Source organism: Sycon ciliatum, chromosome 3 (genome assembly GCF_964019385.1).
Source record: "Sycon ciliatum chromosome 3, ocSycCili1.1, whole genome shotgun sequence".
Taxonomy (NCBI): Eukaryota; Metazoa; Porifera; class Calcarea; order Leucosolenida; family Sycettidae; genus Sycon; species Sycon ciliatum.
The window spans coordinates 6,938,599-6,965,247 of record NC_088645.1 but is presented as its reverse complement, the minus strand read 5'-3'; the positions used below and the strand labels follow the sequence as shown (position 1 = coordinate 6,965,247).

The 26,649-nt window shown below is 50.4% G+C and overlaps 1 protein-coding gene and 1 long non-coding RNA gene across 2 annotated transcripts in view; one reads left to right on the top strand and one right to left on the bottom strand.

Annotated features, from left to right (window-relative positions):
* Positions 1–26,649, top strand: part of LOC135811297 (uncharacterized) — a 119,918-nt gene that overhangs the window by 66,810 nt on the left and 26,459 nt on the right. Inside the window, exons 14-15 of the mRNA XM_065324513.1 lie at positions 20,326–20,511; positions 20,807–20,992. Coding sequence (XP_065180585.1) covers positions 20,326–20,511; positions 20,807–20,992 — 372 coding nt within the window. The remainder of the gene's footprint in view (positions 1–20,325; positions 20,512–20,806; positions 20,993–26,649) is intronic.
* On the bottom strand, positions 6,820–14,070 carry LOC135811296 (uncharacterized). The gene is made up of 2 exons (XR_010552584.1): positions 13,561–14,070; positions 6,820–7,774 (listed from the first exon to the last, which is right to left on the bottom strand). It is a non-coding gene; the product is annotated as an uncharacterized LOC135811296 (long non-coding RNA).

The following is a 26,649-nucleotide window of genomic DNA, read 5'->3' as shown; positions in this document are numbered from 1 at the left end:
ACTACTACTATGTGGCAAAACATCACAAGGACCAAAATCACCCTCCCGCAAGAGAAACAAGTCATGATTCTCACGGAGAAGCTCTGTAAGTCTGTTCTTTTCAGGTACTGCCAGATGATTCCGAGACTCAACATACGTACGGATTATCTCGGCACGTTCAGGGGATAGCACAAACGGTTGCATATCCGCAACAGACGAATCAGCAGGATCATCATCCTCTCCAATCAAGTTATCGGGTACAGGAGATAATTCTGCAATATCAACATCTGTAGCAATTTGTACTGGGTAGTCAGAGTGATTCTCCAACACAACTACCGCACCGGACCTGCCAGGTCCAACCGTAACCACACTGGGGGTCACAGACACATCTGGAAACTTTAACAAGAATGAGTCCAGTGGAACAGCAACACAATCCACAGTGACAGATGCCTCTTGCACCGACTTGCACGGGACCAGCACGACATGGCCGGCAGGCAGAGTTAATTTACTACAAACAGTGACACGGGAATAGTACGTGCCCGGGTCTTCCTCAGAATTACTATCATTACTCCAAGAGTCAGATAGCGGGTCAGCGTCCGCCGCAACAACCGGACTTGGCTCTGATGGACAAACACTAGTAGCTTTCACGCCTAGCAGGACTGACAGATCATTAAAAGTTAGTGTGCCTTGAGCAATGTTCAATACTGCTCCATGGTCAAACAAGAAATCAGATCCCAATATCATATCATGGCGGATATCAGGAGACACTACAAATGTATGCAAGAATGAACACTCTCCAATGCAGCATACAATATCCACAGCACCCAGAACCTGGAGTCCCTCACCATTAGCCGCACACAAACGGGGAGCAGCTTGCAAGGGCACATCACCATACGTGGACAAAAATGTTTGCTCATGCAACATAGAAACACAGGAACCAGAGTCAATTAACGCCGTTACACACTTGCCTTGAACATGGAGATCTAGCGTAGGGACTGACGATACAGCCTCGATACGTACTGCATCTGATGGCTCCTCGTGAACGACTGGGAGTTGTCCCACACCACCAGTCGTACTCAGTTTCCCGAGCGCCAAGGGTTGTGTGGGCAATCTAGAGCAAAATGGCCAGGTTGTCCACAACCACAACAAATCGGTGGTTCCACCTGACCTCCACGACCATACGAATGTCCACGACCACTGCTACTACTATGAGGCTGATCAAATTCGAAACTTGCTCCTACAGGAACCTGTGTGCGTGGAGCAACAATTTCCAAACAGCTGAGTCTCTTTTCGAGGTCGGTCAACCTGCGATCAAGTTTCTCGAGCGCCTGAGCTAGCTGATCACGCACTCCGGTGTCATTAGACTGGTGCAACTCTGATGCACTGGCATGTTCGTCAGACGGTATCTTGAACGGACGAGGTCGAGGGGACCTGGTCTTCTTTCTGCCTTTGGACTTGCCCATCTCGATATCTCACTAGCAATGGCCCAAGCTACAAACATTTGTAGTTCAAAAAAACTTTTGAAAAATGTTACAAAAAAAATTGACCTACACAAAACTGTGTAGTTACGTCAAACGGACGTACACGTGCACAGGACATGACGTCAACAGTGTACTTGCTAAGTATGCACGCACACTCACGTGCGCAAAATATTTTTGTGAAAATGTAGCCCTTTCTACACCAAACAAAACTGTTACTCATGCACAGCGAACGATCAGTCCAGGAGTAAAGAATGGAAAACGAGACGAAGGCTAGAATGATCAATACTAGTAAATTAGAACTTAGTCTGTGGGCTGGTTTCCCGAGTAGCTGGAACTGGTCTCAGACTCTCTGGAACTTGTCGACTCTGCAACTTGTCTCTCCTGCGGAGGCGTCTTCCCAGCCGTGGACAAAACCGACGACTATTTTTCCGCTGCCACCATTGTAACTCGTATACTCTCAGCACTCAAAGCACAATCATACTTGTTGTTACGTAAGTAGTTATCATTCGTTCATTGTCTCACAAGGAGAAGAAGAAGACCAGGCAGTGCGAGTATGCGCACTGCTATCCATGCATTCCTACGGTGTACTATTTATGTGTATACAAATTACGTGTCATAAAGTAGCCATGCTACACCTACATTGGCGCAGTGAACAGGCACGGATTTGTCGCCATGTCCGCTCCCAAAGGCAGAGCGCCGAAGGAATTTGTACCTGACTTTTCCAGCAACATCGGAGCCGATTTCGAATTGTGGCTCGAGGACGTTGATGATTATCTGAAAATTTGTGGAGTTACGACGGCAGCTGATAAGAAGAGGCTGTTTCTGAACCTTGCAGGCCTCGCTGTCAGGCGTATTGTTAAAGGAATCGTAGTTCCTACTCCACCAGCTCAGGCCGATGGCAGTGCCGGATGTGAGTACAAAGCTCTGACGGATGCTGTGATTGCTCATTTTCGTCCTGCCACAAACACAACGTCGGAGCGCCACCGGTTCCGTCAGCTTCGCCAGAATGAGGGTGAGTCTGTCACATCGTTTGTGGGACGCCTGCGCGAAGCAGCTGATCGCTGTGAATTTGCGTCTACTGCCGTGGACACCATTGATCAGGGACAAATCCGTGACCAGTTGATCGAGGGCCTGCGATCCCAGGAGCTACGTAAAGAACTTCTCAAAGAGTCAAAGTTGACACTAGCCAATGCTGTGAGCAAAGCTGTGGCACTCGAGTCCTCTATCACGGACAGCAAGCTTTATGGTGACGCTGCAGCTACTCCATTGTCGAATTCATTCTCTCACATTCACCGTGTTTCACACTCCCAGCCTGCCTCTGCGCACAAGAAGTTTGGGAAGTGCAAGTACTGTGGCCGCTCGCATCCAAGAGGCAAGCAGCATTGCCCTGCAGCGGATGCTACTTGTGGCAACTGCTCGAAAGTCGGCCACTTTACAACAGTATGCCTGTCGCGCAAGTCTGATAATGCGCGCATGACATCCGAACAGGTGGAGGAGGATGACGCCAACTATTTCTGTGATTACGCATTCTCAGTGGATACTTCTCAGCACCAGCAATTGTTTCGTAAGACGCTGATCGTCAACGGCCGTCCCTGTGAAGGACTACTGGATACCGGTGCTACCCGATCAGTGCTAACCGATGATGTTGTCCAGCCAACGCGAAAGAGTGATCGAATCTTGAAAGCGTACAATGGCGGCGTCATCTCGACACTCGGTATGGCTGATGTGACGGTCTCTGTTGGATCACGCAGCATCGTATGTAGTTGTTTTGTTGTCCCAGTCGCGTCTGGCCGCCAAATCCTGTATGGCCAGGACGTCATCTCCGAACTGGAGTTGCTGACCTCTGCTGAAGTCAATGTGGTGAACGTGACGCCCATCTCTATCACAGTGGACCCTGACACCACTCCAACAGCACTCCCACCCCGTCGGCACGCTTTCAGCATCCGGGATGAAATTGCCAAGGAGTTGGATCGTCTGGTGAAGCATGACATAATCGAGCCAGTGCGAGAAGCTACTCCGTGGGTCTCACCGTTGGTGCCGGTCAGGAAATCAAGCGGTGCTTTGCGTCTCTGCGTGGACTACCGCGTCCTAAACAAGAGCGTAGTCCGGGAGCGTCACCTACTTCCCACCGTTGACGAAATCAATGCGCAGCTGGACGGTGCAACAGTGTTCTCCGTTCTGGATGCTGAATCTGGCTTTCACCAGCTCCCTTTGGCCGCTGAATCTCGTCCGTTCACCACTTTCGCCACTCACAAGGGCCTCTTTAAATTCAAGAGACTCCCGTTTGGCATTGCTTGCGCACCGGAGATATTTCAACGTGTGGTGTCTGACATCCTTGCCGGCCTACCGGGAGTCGTTGTCTATATTGATGACATTCTCATCTATGCCCGCAACCGACAGGAACACGACGAGCGCATGGCTGCCGTACTCCGTCGTTTGAGCGAAGCCAACCTGCGCTTAAACTGGGAGAAGTGTCGCGTACGCCAGTCAGAAATCAAGTACTTGGGACACTGGCTGAGCAAGGATGGTGTGCGTCCTGACGGTGACAAGCTGCTGGCAATCCAACAGTTGCAGCTGCCGCAGACGTTGACAGATGTACGTCGTTTCCTTGGTATGGTGACGTACCTTGGTAAATTCATACCGCAGCTCTCACAGACAACTGAGCCGCTGAGGAAACTGGCTCAGCGACAACCATTCGTCGTTGATGATGAGCTGACGGCCGCGTTCACCGATGCAAAGACAGCCGTGGCCTCGTCGCTAGAGTGCTTAGCGTACTTTAAGCCATCCTTGGACGTCCCAACCAAGGTAACATGTGACGCATCTCCACTTGGTCTGGGTGCTATTCTGTGGCAGCAAGACAAGAGTGGCACTTGGTTACCTGTCACCTGCGCCAGCCGTTCATTGTCCGATGTTGAATCTCGTTATTCCCAGTTGGAGCGCGAGATGCTTGGTATCGTATACTCTCTGACTCGATTCCGACAGTACGTCCTGGGGAGATCTGTTCAAGTTGTGACCGACCACAAGCCCCTGATCTCAATCGTCCAGAAGCCGTTTGACGAAGTACCACCACGGCTGCAGCGCTGGATGGTCGCTCTCATGCCATACCAGTACACCTTGTCACATGCACCTGGGAAGCAGATGGTGTGTGAAGACACATTGTCAAGAGCGCCTGTCCAAGACTCAACTGCCTCACCAGAAGAAGCCCGCTCTATGGCTGAGTTCATTGGCCTGGTCTTGGAAGAGTGCCCAGTCAATATCGACGATATCGCCAAGGCGACTAGTGATGACCCACTGTTGCGCAGCATACAGCAGCGCGTCTTGATGCAATCATGGTCCCAAGTCACACCCGCTGAAGAGCCATACTACCTTATCCGAGATCAGCTGACGACCATTGACGGCATCCTGCTATTCGGTAACCGCTGTGTAATACCAGAAGCTCTCCGACATGCCGTACTGCAGTTGGCCCATGAAGGTCATCCAGGTCGGGACATATTCAAGGATGCTTTGCGACGACGAGTATGGTGGACCGGCATGTCTAAAGATGCCGACAAGTTCGCCGAGCAGTGTTCAGAGTGTTGGCGCCGTCATACAAACCCCGCACAAGAGCTGCTGCCATCAGAAATTGAAGGAGTGTGGCAGAAACTGGCGGTTGATCTGGTGTGTATCGAGGGTCAACAAGTATTATCCATCGTCGACTACGGTTCACGCTATCCGGAGCTACTTCCCTTGTCAGCTACCACAACCGCAGCTGTCATTGACCGGCTGATGGAAGTGTTCGCGAGGTTCGGCCTGCCTAGCGTGTTGGTGTCCGACAATGGCCCTCAGTTTGCCTCAGCCGAAATGGCCCAGTTCCTGCAGCGGTTGGGTATCCAGCACAATCGATCAAGCCCACGCTACCCCAGATCTAATGGCATGGTGGAACGTCTTCATCGAGTCGTCAAAGAGAGAATTCAATCTCTACGACCGTCCCTGTCTTTGCAACGCCGTTTGCAACAAGTTCTCTTTGATATTCGCAACTCAGTGCACCGAATGCTGGGCATGTCACCCAATGAGGCTTTCTTCGGTCGCATGGTTCGCACCCGTCTACCTCACCATTCTACCCCACGCATTGTGAATGCTTCTCATCAGATTCGCGCCAAAGCTGACATGGCAGTCTCGCATGATAGTCGCCGCGGTGTCCGCCAGTTGCCTATGCTGCGTCCCGGCACAATGGTAGTCTTGCAGGATGGCTATTCCGACCCAACTACCCCTTGGCGTGTTGTGGAGCAATATGGCAGACAAGTCGGCGTCACTGATGGCAGGCGGATACTGCTCCGAAATCGGCAGCATGTGCGAGAACATGCTTCACCTGCGTCATCAACTGCCACCTCTTCTCGGTCTTTGGATCTCCAGCCAGTTCCGACGCCAGATCCCCAGCCAGCTACAGAGTCAGAAGTGAAATCCTCGGCACCTAATGCAGATGTGCCGCCTGCTACGCCTACTGCTCCGTGTGAAGCAGGAGTGGAATCTGAGATCAAAGAGGCCGATGCTCAGATTCATCCCGAGTCCAGTGACCAATCACGTCGTCAATCACGCCTACCACGGCCCGATGCCCAGTCTGGCTCGCTCTATCGCGAGGGCTATGTAACTCGCGCTGGCCGCACTGTCAAGCTCACTGAGAAAGCTGCTGGTGCATTGATGTAATATCTCCATTTTGACTGACCATGTTGCATAACTATGCCAATTTGCGATTTAGTTGCTGGTTTGGTTTGTTCTGTTTGTATCGTGGTACAGGTTTGATGTATCTTCAGTGAGTTGACCCGTCAGTGTCAGGGTGTATCAAATTTGTTGCTTTGAATTGATTCTTTGCTTGCTTCCTCTGCAATTTTATTGTTCTTTTCTTGTCTGCAATTTTCTCCTTTTTTTTTCTTTTTTCTTTTTCCTTTTTTTTCTCTCCTTTTTTTTCTCAAACAGGTTTGCATTTGCAGACAATTTTTTTTCTTAGGGAAGGGGGGTAATGTGGTAGTCATGCATTGTACATCACGGCTGTAGTACTGATGTGCACAGTCATGGTAACAGTGCATTGCGTAATGCTCTTGGCCATATGCTGCTGTTGAGCTGGTTTCACAGATGAAGAATCTGAGAGACACAATGGCTAGTTGTCTATTCTTTCCGTGTGCTTAGTCTGGCTTCTTGCATGCCTACATTCCTTCTGTACGCATTCACCACATACTTGGCATGCCCTATCCCTAGCGCTGGGTAGTACCATGCAGTCTACCAGCGACGTAGGTCGCACGTGATACTTGTGTCGTCTCGGAAGGTTGAGAACGAACTGCCTCTTCTATCCTCGCCACGCCACACCTCAAAACGAACTAGTCAGTGGTTTTTCTCTAGAGCTAGAGAGAGAGCTTTTCATAGTTTACTTCAAGCGGCGACGGAAGAACTCATAATGGAGAACTAACACTGACAACGAATGACTGACGACTGTCAACAAACGTCTGACTCTGACAACGAATGACTGACAACTGACGACGAACGTCGGACAACTGACGACGACATGGCAAAAGGAAAACATGATATCAGAAATTGGTGCCCTCGTCAGCACAAAAGGTGGTGTACTCAGCACAAAAAGGTGCGCGTGTCAACAACAAAGCAGCGCAGCAGCATGTACGGGTCAGCAGCACAGACACAAATACAGCAGCAGCTACGACGAAGAGACAACACGTGCAGCCACATGTACACACAAAGACACAAATACAGCAGCAGCTACGACGAAGAGATAACACGTGCAGGCGCAGGTACAACACTATCCCCTACCAAAAAAAGACATCCACTCCTGTGGATGGAAGCAAAAGTGAAGTGTATAAAAAACGGAAGAAGACAGACCGGAGAAGAAGACAGAAAGACAGGGGAAATGAAATATGAAGCAACATAAACAGGCGACAATAAAACACAAAAGAGGTGGGCCACAACTGTTGAATGCATGACGAGTAGGCCAGGAGGGTTAACACCAGTCGGGAGCCCCGCAAAACTGTGCACCAATCAACGGAACCTGCAAGCAACAGATTTTGCAAAGGACCCCGGCTGGCGAGCTGTTCGACCTGTGTTTGTCCCTTTGGATCTTTTATTCTTAGAACAGCACCAACCTAGTACGCCACCCATCCACCAGTCATGACAAAACAAAAGTACAAATGCATGAGAAAACAGGTTATGCCGACGGACCCAGCGACGCTTCCAGGAGCGGCGAGACCGACAGCACGCACCGACCGAGAAGAAGACTGGGGCAGCAGGACGCACACTGGCCGGCTGTCCGAAAACCGATGGCGCTACAGAAACTCCGAGAATCACAGGACACACACAGAAAGGGAGAAGGACTGACGCAAACATCTCAGCCATCACCAAAAATCAGAAAAGCACACGAAGGAGGGGAAGAACAGCCAGGAAGAACACGTCGATTGAAACAGGAGCAATTAATCAGTGAGGACACCATTGAGGACACACAAACAAATCGGTTACCAATACGCAAAAGATAATGAAGAAAAACCACAGGGCGCTACCCTGAATAACCACAGGTCTCTAACCTGAAAAAACCCACAGGGATTGAACCTGAAAAAACCACAGGGATTGAACCTGAAAAAACCACAGGGATTGAACCTGAATAACACGGAACTTATAGTACATCCGCTCACAAAACCGAAAAACCGAAGAAAAAAAAACTGTCCGGCACCGACTGGGACGCACAAGGGCCAGCCAGCAACACACGGAAACCATAACACCCGCAAGGCAAACCGATACAAAAAAAGCGCAGGATCCCTGCAGACCACCAAGCAGACCGTGGCTCACCATGATCAGACGCCCACCCAGAGGAACTAGAGAAACCCACATGCCAAAACACAATTATTACAAAACCATCATAGGCATACGCTCACAAACAAAATTCAACCTGGATCAAGAACGAGAATCCTACATGAAGTTCACACCTCCCACCAAACCGGAAGCCAACAGCTTTCCTACTTTGTTGACAGTGCATGACCGAGCCTGACAACGCTCTACACCATGTACACAGAACATGGAGAAACTAATGTCATGGCCGCGCTTCGGCGGGTTTGTGACTTGGCTTAGATCAGTCTAGTGGCTACCCAGGTAGACGACCAATATAGTCGCCATCCAAGTTGCTAGCTCACATAGAACGACAGGTTTCTAATTCCACTTGAACAGTGTTTATTTGAACCATTGCAGTACTAGATCGAAAGATCAAGTGTATAGTCAAAAGACCAAAGCAGGAGAGAGTCGGAGTGACTCTCTCAGAATCGAGAGGAGTAGTGAGCTCCCCGAGAATCGAGGATGAATGTTTGCAAAACAGCTCCTTATATATGCTACATTATGTGATCAAAAGTATACAGTGGCAAGAATGCGTAAGGATTGTTTCTATATTACAAACAGTGGTGCAATATGTGCAATCAGCCAAACTAGAATATAGTACAAAGAATGATCAATCAATACGGGGAGCTCGCTCACCCACATTACATGAAAGGACTCCGAGGCTCTTCGTGCGACGGGGCCTGGAGTATGCTGCCGGAAGTTGCTGCAGCTAGAGCACGCCACCTCCGTACGCTGCCTTGGTCGTTGGTCACCCTTCATCTCCTGCCCGTAGGCTCTTCCCTCTCATTACCCCGTAGGGTGCTTCACGGTCAAGCCGTGACCTCTCCCAAAAAAGGGATAATGGAGTCCGCAGTGCGCGAAGCACTTGCAGGACCCTTTACGTCGTACGACGCGAGAAGAGGGGCCTTGCTTGCTCGACTAACAAAGGTATCAGCTCCCTTGCAGGACTAAGCAGGGTCCCCTCAAGCTCAACAGTGTAGTGAGTACAATGCTGACGACTTGTACTGAAGGTGTAGCCGCCGTACGACAACACTTGTGACTCGAGGCCACGAGTTGTAAGCCATGATTGCTCAACTAACGAAAGTGCCAAATCCTTCGTAGGACTAATCATGGTTCTTACAGAACTCTAGAATATTTCGGAGCCCAGCTTTTGGCTGCTGAATCTCATTGCGTGGTCGCTTTCACGACGAGTCGAGTCCGGGTCATGACAATTCCCCGGCCTCTCAAGAATCACGTCCCCGTGATGTTACCCAACTTGGAAGTCGGCGAGTCGTGACGGTAACCGCCTAGCTCTCGTTGGCCAAGCCAACTGGTTCTGCACCGTAACAGGTACGGCATAGAGTACGAAATGTGGCTCCACAGGCGGGACATTTCCATCAAAAAAAATTCCAACTTCAAAATGAAACTGGTACTGCTCCACCATCGTAGAGATGAGCCTGGTGCTGCTGAACAACACGCAGCTTGTCATGTACAACTAAATGCACATTGCAAATCTTCACGCAAAGCGTATACGTATGACAGTTCGCCATTTCGTGTCATCTCAGATGAATGTAGACCATAGGCCATAACGTGTGGTCGACACACCCTTCTACCACGTAGGTATCCGGTTCAGTACAAAACATAGATTTGGTGGTATCCAACGAATCGGTTCCACCCACACTCCACCCATTACAAAAGACCTTGGCGACCTCGCCAAGACTTCCACGGTAGGTTCATTGCTGCCAGCAAGGACAGACACAATGGCATACGCCTAGTAGCCTGTGCAACAGGACCACGATCACGTGTCTCAATGGTGTGGTGTAGCACCGAAGTGCGACCAAGCTCAGATGGGTTCAAAGCGAACGCATCTCGATACCGAAGTACTAAGGCTTGCAAGCAGTGGATCTCCTCGCAGGAGATACCAGATTGTCCATCTCTTCCTCCACCCGCCGCCGTGGGCTGGATTGAGTCCGGCTCATCCCTACCACCAACAGTGGGCAACTTGACTGAGGCCAGCTCGTCACTACCACCAACAGTGGGCACTTGGACTGAGACCAGCTCATCCCTACCACCAACAGTGGGCACTTGGACTGAGACCAGCTCATCCCTACCACCAACAGTGGGCACTTGGACTGAGACCAGCTCATCCCTACCACTAACAGTGGGCACTTGGACTGAGACCAGCTCATCCCTACCACCAACAGTGGGCAACTTGACTGAGACCAGCTCGTCACTACCACAGCCGGGAGTTAGAGCGGGACAATCTGCGCCAATGCGCAACTGCTTCCAGACCCCGAGGGAGTCCTCTGTCTCAGCTAATTGAGCTGATTCCTCTCTCTGGCCATCGGCCATAGTGTCTTCGGGTCATGATACTCATGACTTCAGATATTGGTTCCAACCGACCAATCTGCATTGCCCTCTCTAGAGCCACTGCCTCGTCAGAGTAATTTAACACCCGTACGGGAACACCATCCACCGTAGGGCTCACTAGCGCATGCGCCATCATGACATCATTCATTCCTTGAAAACACCCATCAGGTATCGTCAAGGCACAGGTCGGCAACCCTTCCGACGTGTCTAGCACGGCGTTAACCGTCACCTCCGAAAATGGGGGTATCACTTCACGTCTCCGCAAGCGAAGAACGTGCTCTCGTTTGCCATCACCATCATGGCTTGGCGGAACGACGTCAGCTTTAGAAGCCTTAAAAATGCAATGCTCCATCACCCGAAGTGATCTCGCAAGGAATTGGGACAGCACATCGCGTCCAATGTCAGAACCAGTAACCAACATCATACTCAGTACGTGACGAAACACCACAGGGTGCGGACGTCGACAGATCCGACACCAAACAGGCATCGCCCAACACAGAAGTGCTGGTTTCAGGTGGGCATCAGCTCACTAGTGATTTCCATCACACTCCAATCAAAACATTTGAGATCCGCATCAACGAACTCAAATCAGCAGTTGTTCAAGCTCTCTGCAGAACTTGTTGCTGTATCATCGTTTCAGCCAGCATCTCAACTGGTGCGTCCAGTTTCGAAATCTGGCTTCGTGACTCCGTCACACGACAAGGACATAGTCCTCTTGACTGTTTTTGAACCGTCAAAGTTCAAAAGAACAGCAACACTCCTCAACTGCAGCTGAGGGCAACGTAGAAGCTAAGCTTCATGCAGTCATCGATCCTGCCACTGCAAGACGACTCTAAAAGTCTAAAAGCATTTCGCTTCTCGAGCAGTTTCTGTGCAAGCGCTGACAAAACAGTAGAGACTGCACGTCCTAGCAAGAACCTCTGTGGGTTCGAAAAATGCGCCGTCTACACCGCAAATCGAGTGCAGCTGACACATATCTCAGACCAACAAGTGGTGCAGGAGTCGAAACTCTCGTCGGCGGCATGACCGACTTTCGCCAGGTCTTCCGGAACAAGTTGGCACGCCAACTGGTAAGTGGTAGCAACAGCTACAAAACAGAACGAGTTCACGTTCCATGTGCACGCACTCAGACAGAGTCACAGTGTTCAACTGAACGGACCAAGGCCAGAACAGAACAAAACAGTTCGCTTCCGACTCCACTTGAGAACTGCATGCAGCCTCGTGAAATCGACATCAAATTCACACCTCTGCGCGCTCGAGTAAACAAGAGCTCAGAGTTCAGCATGGACCAGTGCACACCGAGTTACGACTACTCTGCCGGAGCAACAGCAAGACGCAGCTTGGAAATCCTGGTCACAGCACCAAATGTCATGGCCGCGCTTCGGCGGGTTTGTGACTTGGCTTAGATCAGTCTAGTGGCTACCCAGGTAGACGACCAATATAGTCGCCATCCAAGTTGCTAGCTCACATAGAACGACAGGTTTCTAATTCCACTTGAACAGTGTTTATTTGAACCATTGCAGTACTAGATCGAAAGATCAAGTGTATAGTCAAAAGACCAAAGCAGGAGAGAGTCGGAGTGACTCTCTCAGAATCGAGAGGAGTAGTGAGCTCCCCGAGAATCGAGGATGAATGTTTGCAAAACAGCTCCTTATATATGCTACATTATGTGATCAAAAGTATACAGTGGCAAGAATGCGTAAGGATTGTTTCTATATTACAAACAGTGGTGCAATATGTGCAATCAGCCAAACTAGAATATAGTACAAAGAATGATCAATCAATACGGGGAGCTCGCTCACCCACATTACATGAAAGGACTCCGAGGCTCTTCGTGCGACGGGGCCTGGAGTATGCTGCCGGAAGTTGCTGCAGCTAGAGCACGCCGCCTCCGTACGCTGCCTTGGTCGTTGGTCACCCTTCATCTCCTGCCCGTAGGCTCTTCCCTCTCATTACCCCGTAGGGTGCTTCACGGTCAAGCCGTGACCTCTCCCAAAAAAGGGATAATGGAGTCCGCAGTGCGCGAAGCACTTGCAGGACCCTTTACGTCGTACGACGCGAGAAGAGGGGCCTTGCTTGCTCGACTAACAAAGGTATCAGCTCCCTTGCAGGACTAAGCAGGGTCCCCTCAAGCTCAACAGTGTAGTGAGTACAATGCTGACGACTTGTACTGAAGGTGTAGCCGCCGTACGACAACACTTGTGACTCGAGGCCACGAGTTGTAAGCCATGATTGCTCAACTAACGAAAGTGCCAAATCCTTCGTGACTAATCATGGTTCTTACAGAACTCTAGAATATTTCGGAGCCCAGCTTTTGGCTGCTGAATCTCATTGCGTGGTCGCTTTCACGACGAGTCGAGTCCGGGTCATGACACTACTACTAAAACGGTAAAAACACGAAACAAAACAATATGGATCGACTACATACGAGGCAGCACCTCGAGAACGTTCAGGTGGACATCTAAACAAATCACGCGACACAGTCACACTATCGGAGCAGTCCGACGGCAACTCCGTGGCAAGCACAAGTGCACAACACAAGACGAGATCAAAGCTACCCATGCTGAATGCACGACGAACATGCAAACACAAGTTCCAGATTCGAACGAGTAGCGCACGCACAGAAGTTTGAAATTTTCATACACAACAGTACAGTACAGGGTAGTCAGAGCGACACAACTAACACAACGGGGCGAACTTACTTCCAACGAGCAGCAAGACTACACTACGAGTACACACTCGAACACAAGAGAACAAGGTTCCACGGAATTCCTGCAGGGACCCGAGTCACCCGACGTAAAACAATTATTTGAAAATTCGAAATCGAATACAAGGTACGGCAACATTGCAACACATTACGCAGAGCAGACAATTACAAAGGCATGCTCACCTGAGTAGGAGCTCCGAGGATCTAGGAAAGGGTTGAACAGACGCAGCAAAGCGGAGCCATGGCGAGAACGCGAAGAGGAAAACGAAAAACACCGGCCGGGGAGCGACGAGCTTCAGGGTCGTGGGTTCGATTAGTTGGGCGCCAAATGTCGTCTCGGAAGGTTGAGAACGAACTGCCTCTTCTATCCTCGCCACGCCACACCTCAAAACGAACTAGTCAGTGGTTTTTCTCTAGAGCTAGAGAGAGAGCTTTTCATAGTTTACTTCAAGCGGCGACGGAAGAACTCATAATGGAGAACTAACACTGACAACGAATGACTGACGACTGTCAACAAACGTCTGACTCTGACAACGAATGACTGACAACTGACGACGAACGTCGGACAACTGACGACGACATGGCAAAAGGAAAACATGATATCAGAAATTGGTGCCCTCGTCAGCACAAAAGGTGGTGTACTCAGCACAAAAAGGTGCGCGTGTCAACAACAAAGCAGCGCAGCAGCATGTACGGGTCAGCAGCACAGACACAAATACAGCAGCAGCTACGACGAAGAGACAACACGTGCAGCCACATGTACACACAAAGACACAAATACAGCAGCAGCTACGACGAAGAGATAACACGTGCAGGCGCAGGTACAACACTTGTTGTAGTGATTGTACATATTGACGGATCCTGGCGCAAGGTCGAGGAGATCAAGAGAGAGAGCCCGAGAATGGCGGCCAGATCCTGAGTGTCCTAATTTATTATCCCGAACCGTTTTCCTTGTGTTTATTCTTATTGCATGTATTGATTAATCCCATTGCTGGATTGAACCGTGTTGGCTGGTGTGAACTGAGTGACGAGTTGACTGAAACATTGGCGCAGTGAACAGGATTCTTTTCTTAGTAAGTCACTCGTTGAAGTTTGTAGTTTCCACCACGCACGTGGGGAATGGCAGAAAAAGTAAAAGTCGGCGTCCGCCTTGACCTGGACCACGAGCTGGGAAACGATCATTTCCTTACTTGGCGTAGTCAGTTGGAGATTGGCTTTGCACTCCACGAAGTGAAGGATCAGGCGAAGCAGTATTTGGCAGCAGCTGCCAATTTAGGCGAGTCAGCAAGTCACTACTTATGGCAGAGCTACCCGACAGTGCCAACTACTGCAACTAATCCCTACAACGATCTTATCAAATTGTTCCAAGAATATTTCGGCTCGAAACAGAGCGCAGCGTCCCGTTTGGCGGAATTGTTTGCAGTCGAGCAACGTCCTGGGGAGACTGTACAGGCCTTTCGGCTGCGGGTGCAAAAAGACATGAGGGTTTGCAACCTGACCAGCACTCGTACTGCCGAGGAACTACTGGGAGTTGTGGGAGTCCACCTGTTTGCACGGGGGCTCAGCTCTGCCAGTGCCCGAAAGAGTGTCTTGGAGCACGATGCGCAGGACTTGAGCTCCGCCGCAGCCAAGGCGCAGGCAGTGGTATTAGCTGAAGAGGGTGCCAAAGAAGCACCTGTGCCAGAGGTCAGCTATGCAGCTACGCGTCAACCTGGACATGCACCATTGCCAGCATCAGGCGGTGGGTATTGTGGAGAGACGCACGCTCCCGGCAAGCCGAACTGCCCAGCAGCGCGTATGTTCTGTGCCCAGTGTGGGCGTAAGGGACATTTTGCATCGGTGTGCCGTGCCGGATCTGGTCGAGTGGACCGCAGTGCCCAGACCCAGTCGCAGAGCACGTCATCCAGGCAACACAACCGATCAGCACCAGCCGTTTCGTCACTCCGAACGGGTGCAGCATCACCAGCCGTACAGTCCGCCCAGCCACCAGAGGCCTATGAAACATTCGGGGTACAGGCAGGGAAGACCGGTTTCACTCTACCTCTGAGGCAGGTAACCTTGGACTGCCGACACACCTTGTCGCTAAGAGTGGACTCTGCCAGCATGGTTTCCATCATCCCTAAGTCATTACTCCCATCGGGGTACGTCCTGTTACCGCCGCCATGCCCACTCCAGCCAGTGGGGACGCAACGCATAACAGCTGTGGGCGTGTTTGAGGGTAACCTGAGCTATCAGGGCCGCGAAACGACGGAGACTATCTTTGTAGTCGATGACGCACAATGCACTGTGCCAGCATTACTGGGAGAGCAGGCCTCCATCCGTTTAGGTCTTCTGGCATTGCCGATTTCAGCAGTTGAAATCCCAGCCTGTGCCGAGGGCCTAGCGTCACTCCCTGCTATGCGCGGCCCGATTACAATCGCTCTCGATCCGGATCACCCTCCGTCACAACAGTCATCTCGACGGGTAGCACCGGCACTGCTCACCTCGCTACGCCAACAACTAGATGCATGGCTAGAACAAGGAGTGGTCGAGATGGTGGAGGAAGTAACGGCTCAGGACTTTGTTTCGCCACTGGTAGCCACACCGAAACCCGACAAAACCATGCGCTGGTGCGTAGATTTACGACAAGTCAACGCAGCGGTAAGGCGACCGGGTGTGCAACTCCCAACAGCTGATGAGCTTCTATCTCAACTGTCAGGCGCACAGATGTTCTCGAAGCTTGACCTGAAGTCCGGGTATTCTCAGCTCGAGATCTCACCTGAATGTCGCCATGCCTTCGTGGTCGCCTCACCCTTGGGGTACTTCCGTTTCTGTCGTCTACCGTTCGGCGTGTCCAGCGGCCCTGAATTATTTCAACGTAAGATGGAGCAAATTCTGGCAGGATGTGAAGGGGTAGTCATCTACCTAGACGACATTCTGATTTATGCTCCATCATTGGAAGAGCATGATCGACGCAAGGCAGCAGTCCTGACGGCTCTCAAGGAGTACAATGTCACCCTGAATGACAAGAAGTGCGTCTTCCAGGTCTCAGAGCTGGAGTTTCTGGGACATCACGTCTCGGCGAAGGGCATTTCGCCAGGTCCATCGAAGGTTGAGTCACTCAGTCAGATGTCGGATCCCACCAATGTGGCCGAACTCCGAGCATTTCTGGGCTTAGCAACCTACGTGGCAAAGTTTATTCCTAACATTGCCTCGGTTGTCGCTCCGATGACAGCACTATTGTCTGGCGAGTGGAATTGGACATCGGCTTGCCACACCGCAGCTGAGAAGATACGCAGTCTGATTACTAATGCACCTATTCTGGCGCTATTTGACCCAACGCTGCCGACCCGCATCGAAGTTGACGCGTCTGGCCATGGCCTTGGAGCAGTACTCCTACAGCAGTCGCAAACAGATGGTCAAGAGTGGCGACCTGTCTATTACGCAGGCAGAAAGTTGTCAGATGCAGAGTCACGCTATGCAACCATCGAGCAAGAGGCACTGGCGGTCGCGTGGGGCTCTAATCGTTTCCGCAGCTTCATCACCGGCATGCCTGTGACCATTATCACTGACCACAAGCCACTGGTTCACGTATTTATGCCGTCGTACAAGCTAGCCTCAGCTAGTCTCCGAGTACAGCGCCTGGTGTTGAAAGTGCAAGACTTGACCCTAACCGTGCAATATCGCCCCGGCAAGTTGAATCACATTGCTGACGCATTGTCCAGGCTGCCGGCTGAGGATGCTGACCCGAGTTTCCTTCTCGTCCATGCTGTCACCGTGGCAGACGGTGTTTCAGCACATCGCCAGTTGATTGCCAGAGAAACAGCGCGTGACTCCACTCTGTGCTCAGTGCGAGATGCGCTGCGATCGGGTAAATGGCCGTCGGCGACAGAGCTCGCACCGTACCAAGCCCTTAGTCCGGAACTCAGCGTGTGGCCCTTTCCGAACTCGTCGGACTTTCTCATTCTGAGAGGGGAAAGAGTGGTGATTCCAGCATCGGCAGCTCAACACGTACTGAACCTGGCTCACGAGGGACACCTTGGTCGAGACAGGACACTGGCTCAACTCAAGGAGACTGTGTGGTGGCCCGGTTGGAACACGGCAACTCGACATTTCCTAGCCAGCTGTACACCATGTGCGACAGAAGCTGCTATACGACCAGTACCGCTGAAACCACGCGACCTACCTCCACACGCCTGGCACACCGTCGCTATTGATGTGTTTTATTACCAGCAAAGCGCCTTCTTCAGCCTTCTGGACTTGTACAGTCGGTATCCAGCAGTTGTCCGCTTACCAGCTGAGAAGACCAGGGACATCATCAAGGCGCTGGAGCAGATCTTCACGCTGTTCGGCATGCCACGGCACGTCATCTCCGACAACGGTGCACAGTTCTGCAGCGACGAGTTCCGCAACCAGCTTGAATCGTGGGGCATCAGCCACGAACGCACTGTGCCTTACACACCACGTCAGAACCCTGTTGAGCGTCTCCACCGGACATTGAAGCAACATATGCGGAAATCCGGCATGCCACGAGCAGACGACGCTCTTCGTGTGGCGCTCAAAGCTGTTCGATCAGCTATCAACACCACTACCGGCAAACCGCCGGGAGATCTCCTACTACGAGGAGGTTATCGTACTCCACTCAGGCAGCTTCAGCCAGTAGATAACATGGCTACTGCCGAAGATGACGACGAGATAGACGAGGAAGTGCGTGAACGCGATGCTCAGCACAAGGCAGCATCCAAGGTGACTTTCGACGCAGCTCACCAAGCAAAATCCCGCACTTTGGTGCCTGGACAAGCAGTGTTTGTCAAGCAACCCTCTGGCTCAACTGAGAAAGCTACCATCGTCACAGCAACACCACATGATGCAGTCATTACGACCGAAGAGGGAGTGACTTTCCGCCGTCATCTTGACCGTCTGCAAGTGGATCCGACGGAGGTAGTAGCAACAGCTACTCCGCTAGATTCCACAGTTCCATCAGCTCCCGGCAGTCCAACGGCCGCAACACCTAGTACTGTTCCGCCAGCTGCTGGCCGTCCGCAGCGTACGACTCGAAAGCCAAGTCGTTATCAGTAGACCGCTGGTCTTTTCTAAGAAGGGAGGAAATGTGGTAGTCCCACTGAACTATGGCTGATAGTTGCATGACTCTTGTTGTAATGTATGTTTTGTCTCTGTCATTGATGCGCTTTCAGTAATCTGCTGATACTAGTATGCTAGAAGCATCCTAGACCTACCTGCACTGTGTTCCTTCTGTACGCATTCACCACATACTTGGCATGCCCTATCCCTAGCGCTGGGTAGTACCATGCAGTCTACCAGCGACGTAGGTCGCACGTGATACTTGTTGTAGTGATTGTACATATTGACGGATCCTGGCGCAAGGTCGAGGAGATCAAGAGAGAGAGCCCGAGAATGGCGGCCAGATCCTGAGTGTCCTAATTTATTATCCCGAACCGTTTTCCTTGTGTTTATTCTTATTGCATGTATTGATTAATCCCATTGCTGGATTGAACCGTGTTGGCTGGTGTGAACTGAGTGACGAGTTGACTGAAACAGTTTTAAAAATTCTAAATTCAGTAGTCAGTTTCGAAATTCCTCTTCTTGGTCTCTTAGATATCCACTCTCCGAATATGGCCAGTAGCTACCCAGCAGGAACAACAGATCCGCTATCATGGTTTTTGAGAGCTACCCTGTTGCGCCTGGGCGAGATACCCTGCCAACGCCCTCCAAACCCGTCGGTTCTGCAAGTTCAACTCACCGTAGAATATTCACTGGTTTGAGGGAAAGACACAGACGTAGAACAGTAATAATTTTGTTTAAGTTCAAGCAGATCATTTTGTTTCCAGGAGGCATTCTGAGCACTGCCAACTTTCGAAATAATTTCAAGCGTATTTGCGCTTCGGTCTTCGACGCTCAGTAATCAGGCGTCGCGCAAAGTCAAACAACGTATCACTGGAGCTTTTCTTCTCTCACCTTTCCAATGATTCCTCAGTGGTGGGATTGGATAACGGACAGTAGACTTACAGCAATTTTAACAGTGGTGTATATGCAGCTGTGGACAAAGATATCCGATCCGCGAGTCAAAAGTAGCGCCACTTTTGCACTTCCATTACGCCATGCACAGTACGAAAACCAATCCCATGGCTGCAGGGGCTGCATGAGCCTTAGCGCTGCTTCAGCACGTGGGTCGGTCGGTTGTTTTGGCCAAAGCTGTACACTGTGCAAACGTGTGCATTTACACGACGGCAAGAGTACATAACCCCCAAGAATGTGCAACTGCCTGCACAACCCCTATGCAGTGCTGCGACGGCAGAACTTCACATCACGTGACCTGGTTCAAAAGCTTACGCTGGCAAACAGTTCAAAGTGACCACAAGAGAGTTGAACCCAAAGCAGGGTTGCGTACAACCCTGTATCTATCATGCACAGGGTGCAAATAATGTATACGGGTTCGTCACGTTATGTAAAGTTCTGCCATCGCAGGCCCCATTGCTGGAGGTGCAAACTCTTGGGGGGTTATGTACTCTTGACGACACATAATCGGGGCATGACGTTTTGAGAATTTGAGGCATGCGAGCATGTGGGGCATCCTGATAATTCAGATCTTAAGTCAGCATGTACTCCACCGTTCTCTGGTTTGAGACTCCGGCCACTAACATCTCCTTGGTTTTTGTAATAATTGATATTACTGTACTCGCGTGATTAGAGCCCTATCTTGAATAGTGCGCTAGTCTCTAAGAGCCAGTGAAAACATAAAGCCCTCTCTTGAATAGTGCCCCCCCCCCCCCCACCGGCTTGTAACCAATTAACCGTTCACCCCCAATGACGTGTTTTCATCACCACTGTTGAATAGTGGTGATAACGACGCTAAATTGTATTAATATCCTTCACCAGGTGATGAGCCATGTAACTTGGCAGTGTCATCATGTTGGGTTTTCTCCTTTCAACCTGTCACTTCACATGCAGGTGTCACATGTTTTCACCCTGGTGTACCTTTGAATGGCGCAACATCTCCTTCATTGACTACCACATTGTTTCCGTACAACAGTGCTATCAAATATCAGTGTACTACTGGCTTTTCTTTGAATGGCTCTGGAACTATCCAGTGTAATGGGACTGGTCACTGGTCTGCCCCCGTACCCACGTGCAACAGTAAGTCTTCAACTACATGTACATGTTGAGTGTAGATTTGTGAAAATTGGCGGTATGATTGCTACCATTTGACTTGTTTCTGAACTAAACTCAGCGTCCAAAACTCTACGGACCATGAAGTTGTGATTTTTGGGTGAAGTTCCCCTTTTTAAGTATCTTACATCAATTGCCAATGTTGTTATCACCACTGTTGAAAAATGGTGATAACAACGCCAAATTTGATGCCCTTCATCAGGCAACTTGGCAGTGTCATCATGCTGGTATTTCTGTTTTCAACCTGTCAAATTACATGCAGATGTCACATGTTCTAACCCTGGTGTACCTGCACATGGCACAAGGTCTCCTTCATTGACTACCACATCGTTTCTGTACGGGAACAATGTTAGCTATCAATGTACTACTGGCTTTTCTTTGAATGGTCCTGAAACTATCCAGTGCAATGGGACTGGTCATTGGTCTGCTCCCGTACCCACGTGCAGCAGTAAGTCTTCAACTACAATCATGTACATGTACATGTTGAATGTAGATTTGTGAAAAATGGCGGGATGATTGCTACCATTTGACTTGTGTCTGAACTAAAATCTGCCGTCATAGCGTGTGAATGAGGTCCACCCAGGGATAAAGGGAGTCAATTTCGAGCGAGATCAGAATTTTGGCCATTTCCGATGATGTATGGTCGATACAGACATTGACTCTTTAAGCTGCATGCACCTGATGATAATTTATAGATCTCGGGTCACCGTGCACTGTATCATTCTTTGGTTTGAGACTCTGGACGCTAAAATCTCCTTGGTTTTTGTAATTGCTATTATCAGCTCGTACAGCACCCCCTCTTAACCCATTGAACGCTGATGACGTCTATAGACGTCATTGAAAATGCCCCCCATGCGCGGGATGACGTCTATAGACGTCATGGGATATATAGTGATTTCCGTCACTATCAGGTGTGTAAAAGTACTGTTAGTCAGTTGGATCATGATCCTGCCTCTTGTACGATAGGTCGTCGGTACGAATCCCGCTTGGTAACACTATGCGTCTTTTTTTCTTCTCTTTTCAGCGATCTTTCAGTCGCAATTGCACACATTTAGCGTATTTCACGCAATTTGAGCAAACTTGCGTCCCCTATTGTGAAGCGCTATTCTTTTCGGGGACTGTATCGATTCTGTCACCCTGTGGTTGATAGTCTTGGCAATCATTTCCAAAATATTTGAGGACCCAGTTGCCAGAACCCAGGAGTTTTAGAACTTTCTATTTGCCTTGTTTTTAGCATTTTATATGCAGAGTACCATAGGCAAGGCCCAGTAGCGCTGAATGGGTTAAAGGGCGCAACGAGAGAGCTTGGAAGCTCAGGGCCCTACGCTATGCTTTTTTGCCTTGATGACCTAGACAAAAAAAAGCATAGGGATGTTATAAATTCTTTAAAAAAATCCTTTTTTTTAAGACATAACCTGGGATTCGAACCCGCACTATCGCGCGCCCTGCATGCATCCCCCGATACACTTCGCATACATACTAATTCTTCCAAGTTGTTTCACATTGTGATCTTGCATTTGAAAGCCCTACTTGAATATGCATTGTGGCCAGCCGTGGCACGGTACGGTAGGGGATAGGTACGGGACAGGTACGATCGAGGGTAATACGACACCGTCTCCCGTACCGTACCGTACCATCAAACACAGCTGGCCACATACAGCTGCCCGCAATATTCAAATAGGGCTTTCAAACGCAAGATAATAACGTGAAGCAACTTGGAAGAATGGGTATGAATGCGAAGTGTATGGGGGAATGCATGTAGGGCGATAGTGCGGGTTCGAATCCCAGGATATGCCTGAAAAATAGGAGAATTGAAAAATTTATAACATCCTATGCTTTTTTGCCGTCAGATACGGATAGCGCCAGGCGTGACACAAACAAACAAACAAACACACACACAAATACCAAATTAAAGCTGTGTGGACCCTGGCTAGCGCCATACGTTACTGAAGTAACGTCTTCTGCATAGCTACGGGAATAAAGTACCTGGTTAACAGAGATTATTTATCAAACCAGGGAAAGGTATATTTACGGTTAGCACAGTGCACTGTACACTATAGTTATACTACAGTACCGTACATGCACATGGAGCTGTGCGTGCACGGTGCTGTGTATTGGGCCTGTTCCAACTTAATGCACTGCAGCAATCAGTAAAGAACCTACATTACGAAAGGTACGAAGACTGTAAACTAAAACAACTAACTTCAAGAACATGAGAACAACGGAAGATATAGAAAACGAGCACGGCAGGACAGTGCGTAGATTACTAAACTATTCATGCTCGGATATGGTACGATGCACATAGAGAGTGTGCTCAGGTTACACACTCAGACATGAATGGTGACAACATGTGAATGCATAAGGCCGGGGCATAGAAAGGTCAAACACTGACCTGGATTGGACATCCGTAACAGTGGTCAGCTACGGCTAGGCTATAGCATACAATGCATGTAACAGCCATGAATGAGTCTCAGTCGACCTACCAAGCATGACCAGCACTAATGCACTGGACTACAACTATCAAAACAAAAGAAAGACCGGAATATTCTAGAACAAATCTAACATACCTCCCTCACGAACGAAGAGTGATAACTAGCATCTGAGTGAGTCTAAGAAAAGAAAGTGCAAATAACGTAGCAATGAAGTGAACTAACAGACTGCAAGTAGTGTTCACTCAGTACCTTCGACTTCAAGGGGCACAAGCCGATGAACAGCTCGCTTGTAGAATCTCTCAGCCACCTTGACCTTCACTACTCGAACAATACCATCCTTGCCAGGATAGACCTCTGTCACACGCCCAAGCGGCCAGTGTGACCTTGCGGTGTGCTCGTCCATCACAAGCACAACGTCTCCTTCCTGAACGTTACGCTGCTTCTGTAACCACTTCACTTGAACGTTCAGCTTTGGGACGATTTCTTTTAGCCAGCGCTTCCACACATCGTCGATGATGCGCTGTACGACCTCCCATCGCTTCCTTGGGTGAACTTGCGTCTCTGTAGTTATGTTGACTTCAGCGGCCATTGTAGAATTGGCATGTCCAACTAGGAAATGCTGTGGTGTCAATGGCTGAAGGTCCTCAACATCTGACGTCATGGTGCAGAGAGGACGACTATTGATGAGGTCTTCGGCGTTAACCAGTGCCGTGTGTAATTCCTCGTCTGTCAAATCAGCTCTGTACAGCACACCCTGTAGCACTCTTTTCATGGATTTGACCATCACCTCAAACACACCGCCGAAATGAGGCGCCCTTGGTGGGTTGAATGCCCACGAGATGCCACGTGACGTCATCTCCGCGGCAAGCCTGGAGTTGTCCAGTGACTTCACAGCTGCTCTCAGTTCTTGATCTGCCGCGACGAAGTTGGTACCGTTGTCGGACACCATCTTTTGTGGCACTCCGCGGCGCTTAGTGAACCGGCTCAGAGCTAGCAGGAAACCGGCAGTATCTAGAGAGTAGACGAGCTCAAAGTGACATGCTCTGGTCAGGAGACAGGTGAAGACACATACATACCGCTTGGCCTGAGATCGACCACGACCCTGGCGTGTGTGGAATGGTCCAGCATAGTCCACTCCGACCTTCGCAAATGGTTGTTGTGGTCCAGACGTTCTGAAGTTAGGAAGCGGTGCCATTGCTGGTGTTGCCGTCTTGACGTAGCGCTTCCGACAGAGAATGCACTTGCTCCTGTGCTCTTTGACTGCTGCCTTGCCTTTGACTATCCAGTATTCACCAGCGAGCAGTGATAGAAGGTGGTTCGTACCGACGGCATGATTGGCGTTCGCATCGGCTGCTGCGATGATTAGCTTTGTTCTTCTGTGACTTCTCGGTAAAATCACTGGTGTCCGAATGCCGGGTGGTAGATGGTGTGCAGTGCGAAGTCTCCCATTGACCTTGAGAACACCAACGCCACTAGTGGCATCTAGTACTGGTTGAAGCTTTTGTAGCGGTGAGGATGCTGAGAGGCCCTTGCCTCCTGTGACATCTGCAAACGTTCTGCCATAAACCTCTCGCTGAGCCAAGCTGATCCATACCCACTTAGCACTCCATAGCTCGGACACTGTCAACTCTGGCACGGAGACGTTTCTCCCAGTTGGTAGAGTTACGGACTTGGTCGCAATCTCAGGACTGGCGGCTTGCGTGCTGCGTCGCCTAGCATTGTTGACGAATCGTCGACACCATGCGGTTATCCGTACGAGGTGATCCCAGGAGGAGAAGTGGTCTGGATGAAGACGGCTTGTGGGCAGCTCTTGCGTAGTGGCCACCATCGTGATCTCTCGTTTCAATTGACCTGGAAGCTCTGCTGGCGGCACGATGTGCTTACTGGGCCATGTGGAGGTGGGCTTGGACAAGAAGGCTGGACCTGTCCACCATGTTGCATCATCGGCCAGCTGCGTCGCACCAACACCTCGACTTGGCATATCAGCTGGGTTGACTGTGGCGCTGACGTGACACCATTGACTTGCATTACTGAACTCTTGGATCTCCGAGATGCGGTTTCCGACTTCGATCTTGAATTTCCTGCTGGGCGATCTTACCCAGTACAACACATTCATCAAGTCAGTGTAGAAGTACTGCCGTGATACAGGAACATCAAGTGCCTCACCCACTGAGCAGCTCAACCGAGTGCCTAGCACTGCACCTTGCAGTTCCAGCATGGGGATGGTCTTGCGCTTGATAGGTGTTGGTCTTGCCTTGGCGAGCGCTAATGTCACCTTTGCAGTCCCGTCATCACGCTCTTGTCGGGCGTACGTCACGGCGGCGTAAGCTGATGCAGACGCGTCTGTGAAAGTGTGGAGTGTCAGAGGCTGATCTGAACTGATCTCGGTGAAGCATCGGCTTGCCTTCACATCTCTCAGACTTGGGAACTCTGAGAACCATTGCTGCCACTCTGATGCTTGATCACTGTCCAGAGGATCATCCCAGTCTGTTCCACGGATGCAGGTGGCTTGGAAGAGAATGCGACTGCGGATGGTGAATGGACACAGCTGTCCTCTGGGATCAAACAGTCGGCACATTTGACTGAGCACTCCTCGCCGTGTGAACTGGACGTTGCTCGGTTCTGGATAGATGAATGTGAACTGGTCATCATCTGGCTCCCAGGCGACTCCAAGAGCCTTGTGAGGAAGAGGTGGCAGTTCACTGCTGGCTATGGTCATCATCTTGTTGCTGGCTCGATCTTCCGGTGGGATGGAATCCAACACCGCTTCCGTATTGCTCATCCACTTCCGCAAGTGAAAACCACCACGCTGTGTAACTTGTTGAAGGTCACTCCGAGTGACGATTGCAGATTGTGCTGACGGTAGCGACATCAGCAAGTCGTCCACGTAGAAGTTGTCATCAATGGCCTTTGCTACCTCGGCGCCAGCCTCGCTGCTGAATTTCTCTGCCGTTGCTTTCAGTGCTCTTCCTGCGAGGTAAGGTGATGCACGCATGCCGAATACAACCCGGCAGAACTCAAAGAACACCACTGGGTCCTGTGGTGACTCACTCCACATGAACCGATGGTACTTGCGATCCGTCTCGCGCAGCTCGACTTGTAAGAACATCTCAGAGATATCTGCGGCAAGTGCGATCGGCTGATGACAGAAGCGGAGTAAAACTTTCACCAAGTCACTCTGCAACTTCGGACCGGTGTGCATGAGATCGTTGATGCACTCTCCGTGCACCTTGGCTGAGCCGTCAAACACCACGCGAACTTTGTTGTGGCCTTGTCTTCTCTGATTACTGGGAAATGAGGCACAATCCACTGGTCGACACCAGCAGCCTGAACTGCGGACGTTGATACTGTGTGAATGTAGCCCTTCTTCAGGTAGTTCTGAAGCACTTCTGAGTAGCGCAGCTGTACAGTAGGATTTTTCTGGAACAGACGGTGTAGCGAGCAGAGCCGCTTCCTGGCGTACTGTTCCGATCTCTGCTGAATCTTTGGCTTGCTACCGTCGCCTCGCCATGGGATGCCGACAACGAACCGTGTGCCGTTGTGGTGGAGACTTTGCACGGTCATTGCGTCAGCCTCACGCTCATCCGGAGTCAGGTAGGATGATGTGCTCTTGGCCTGCATGCCAACGCTCTCGAGGTCCCAGAACTTGTTGACGGTGTTTATCAGTGTACTG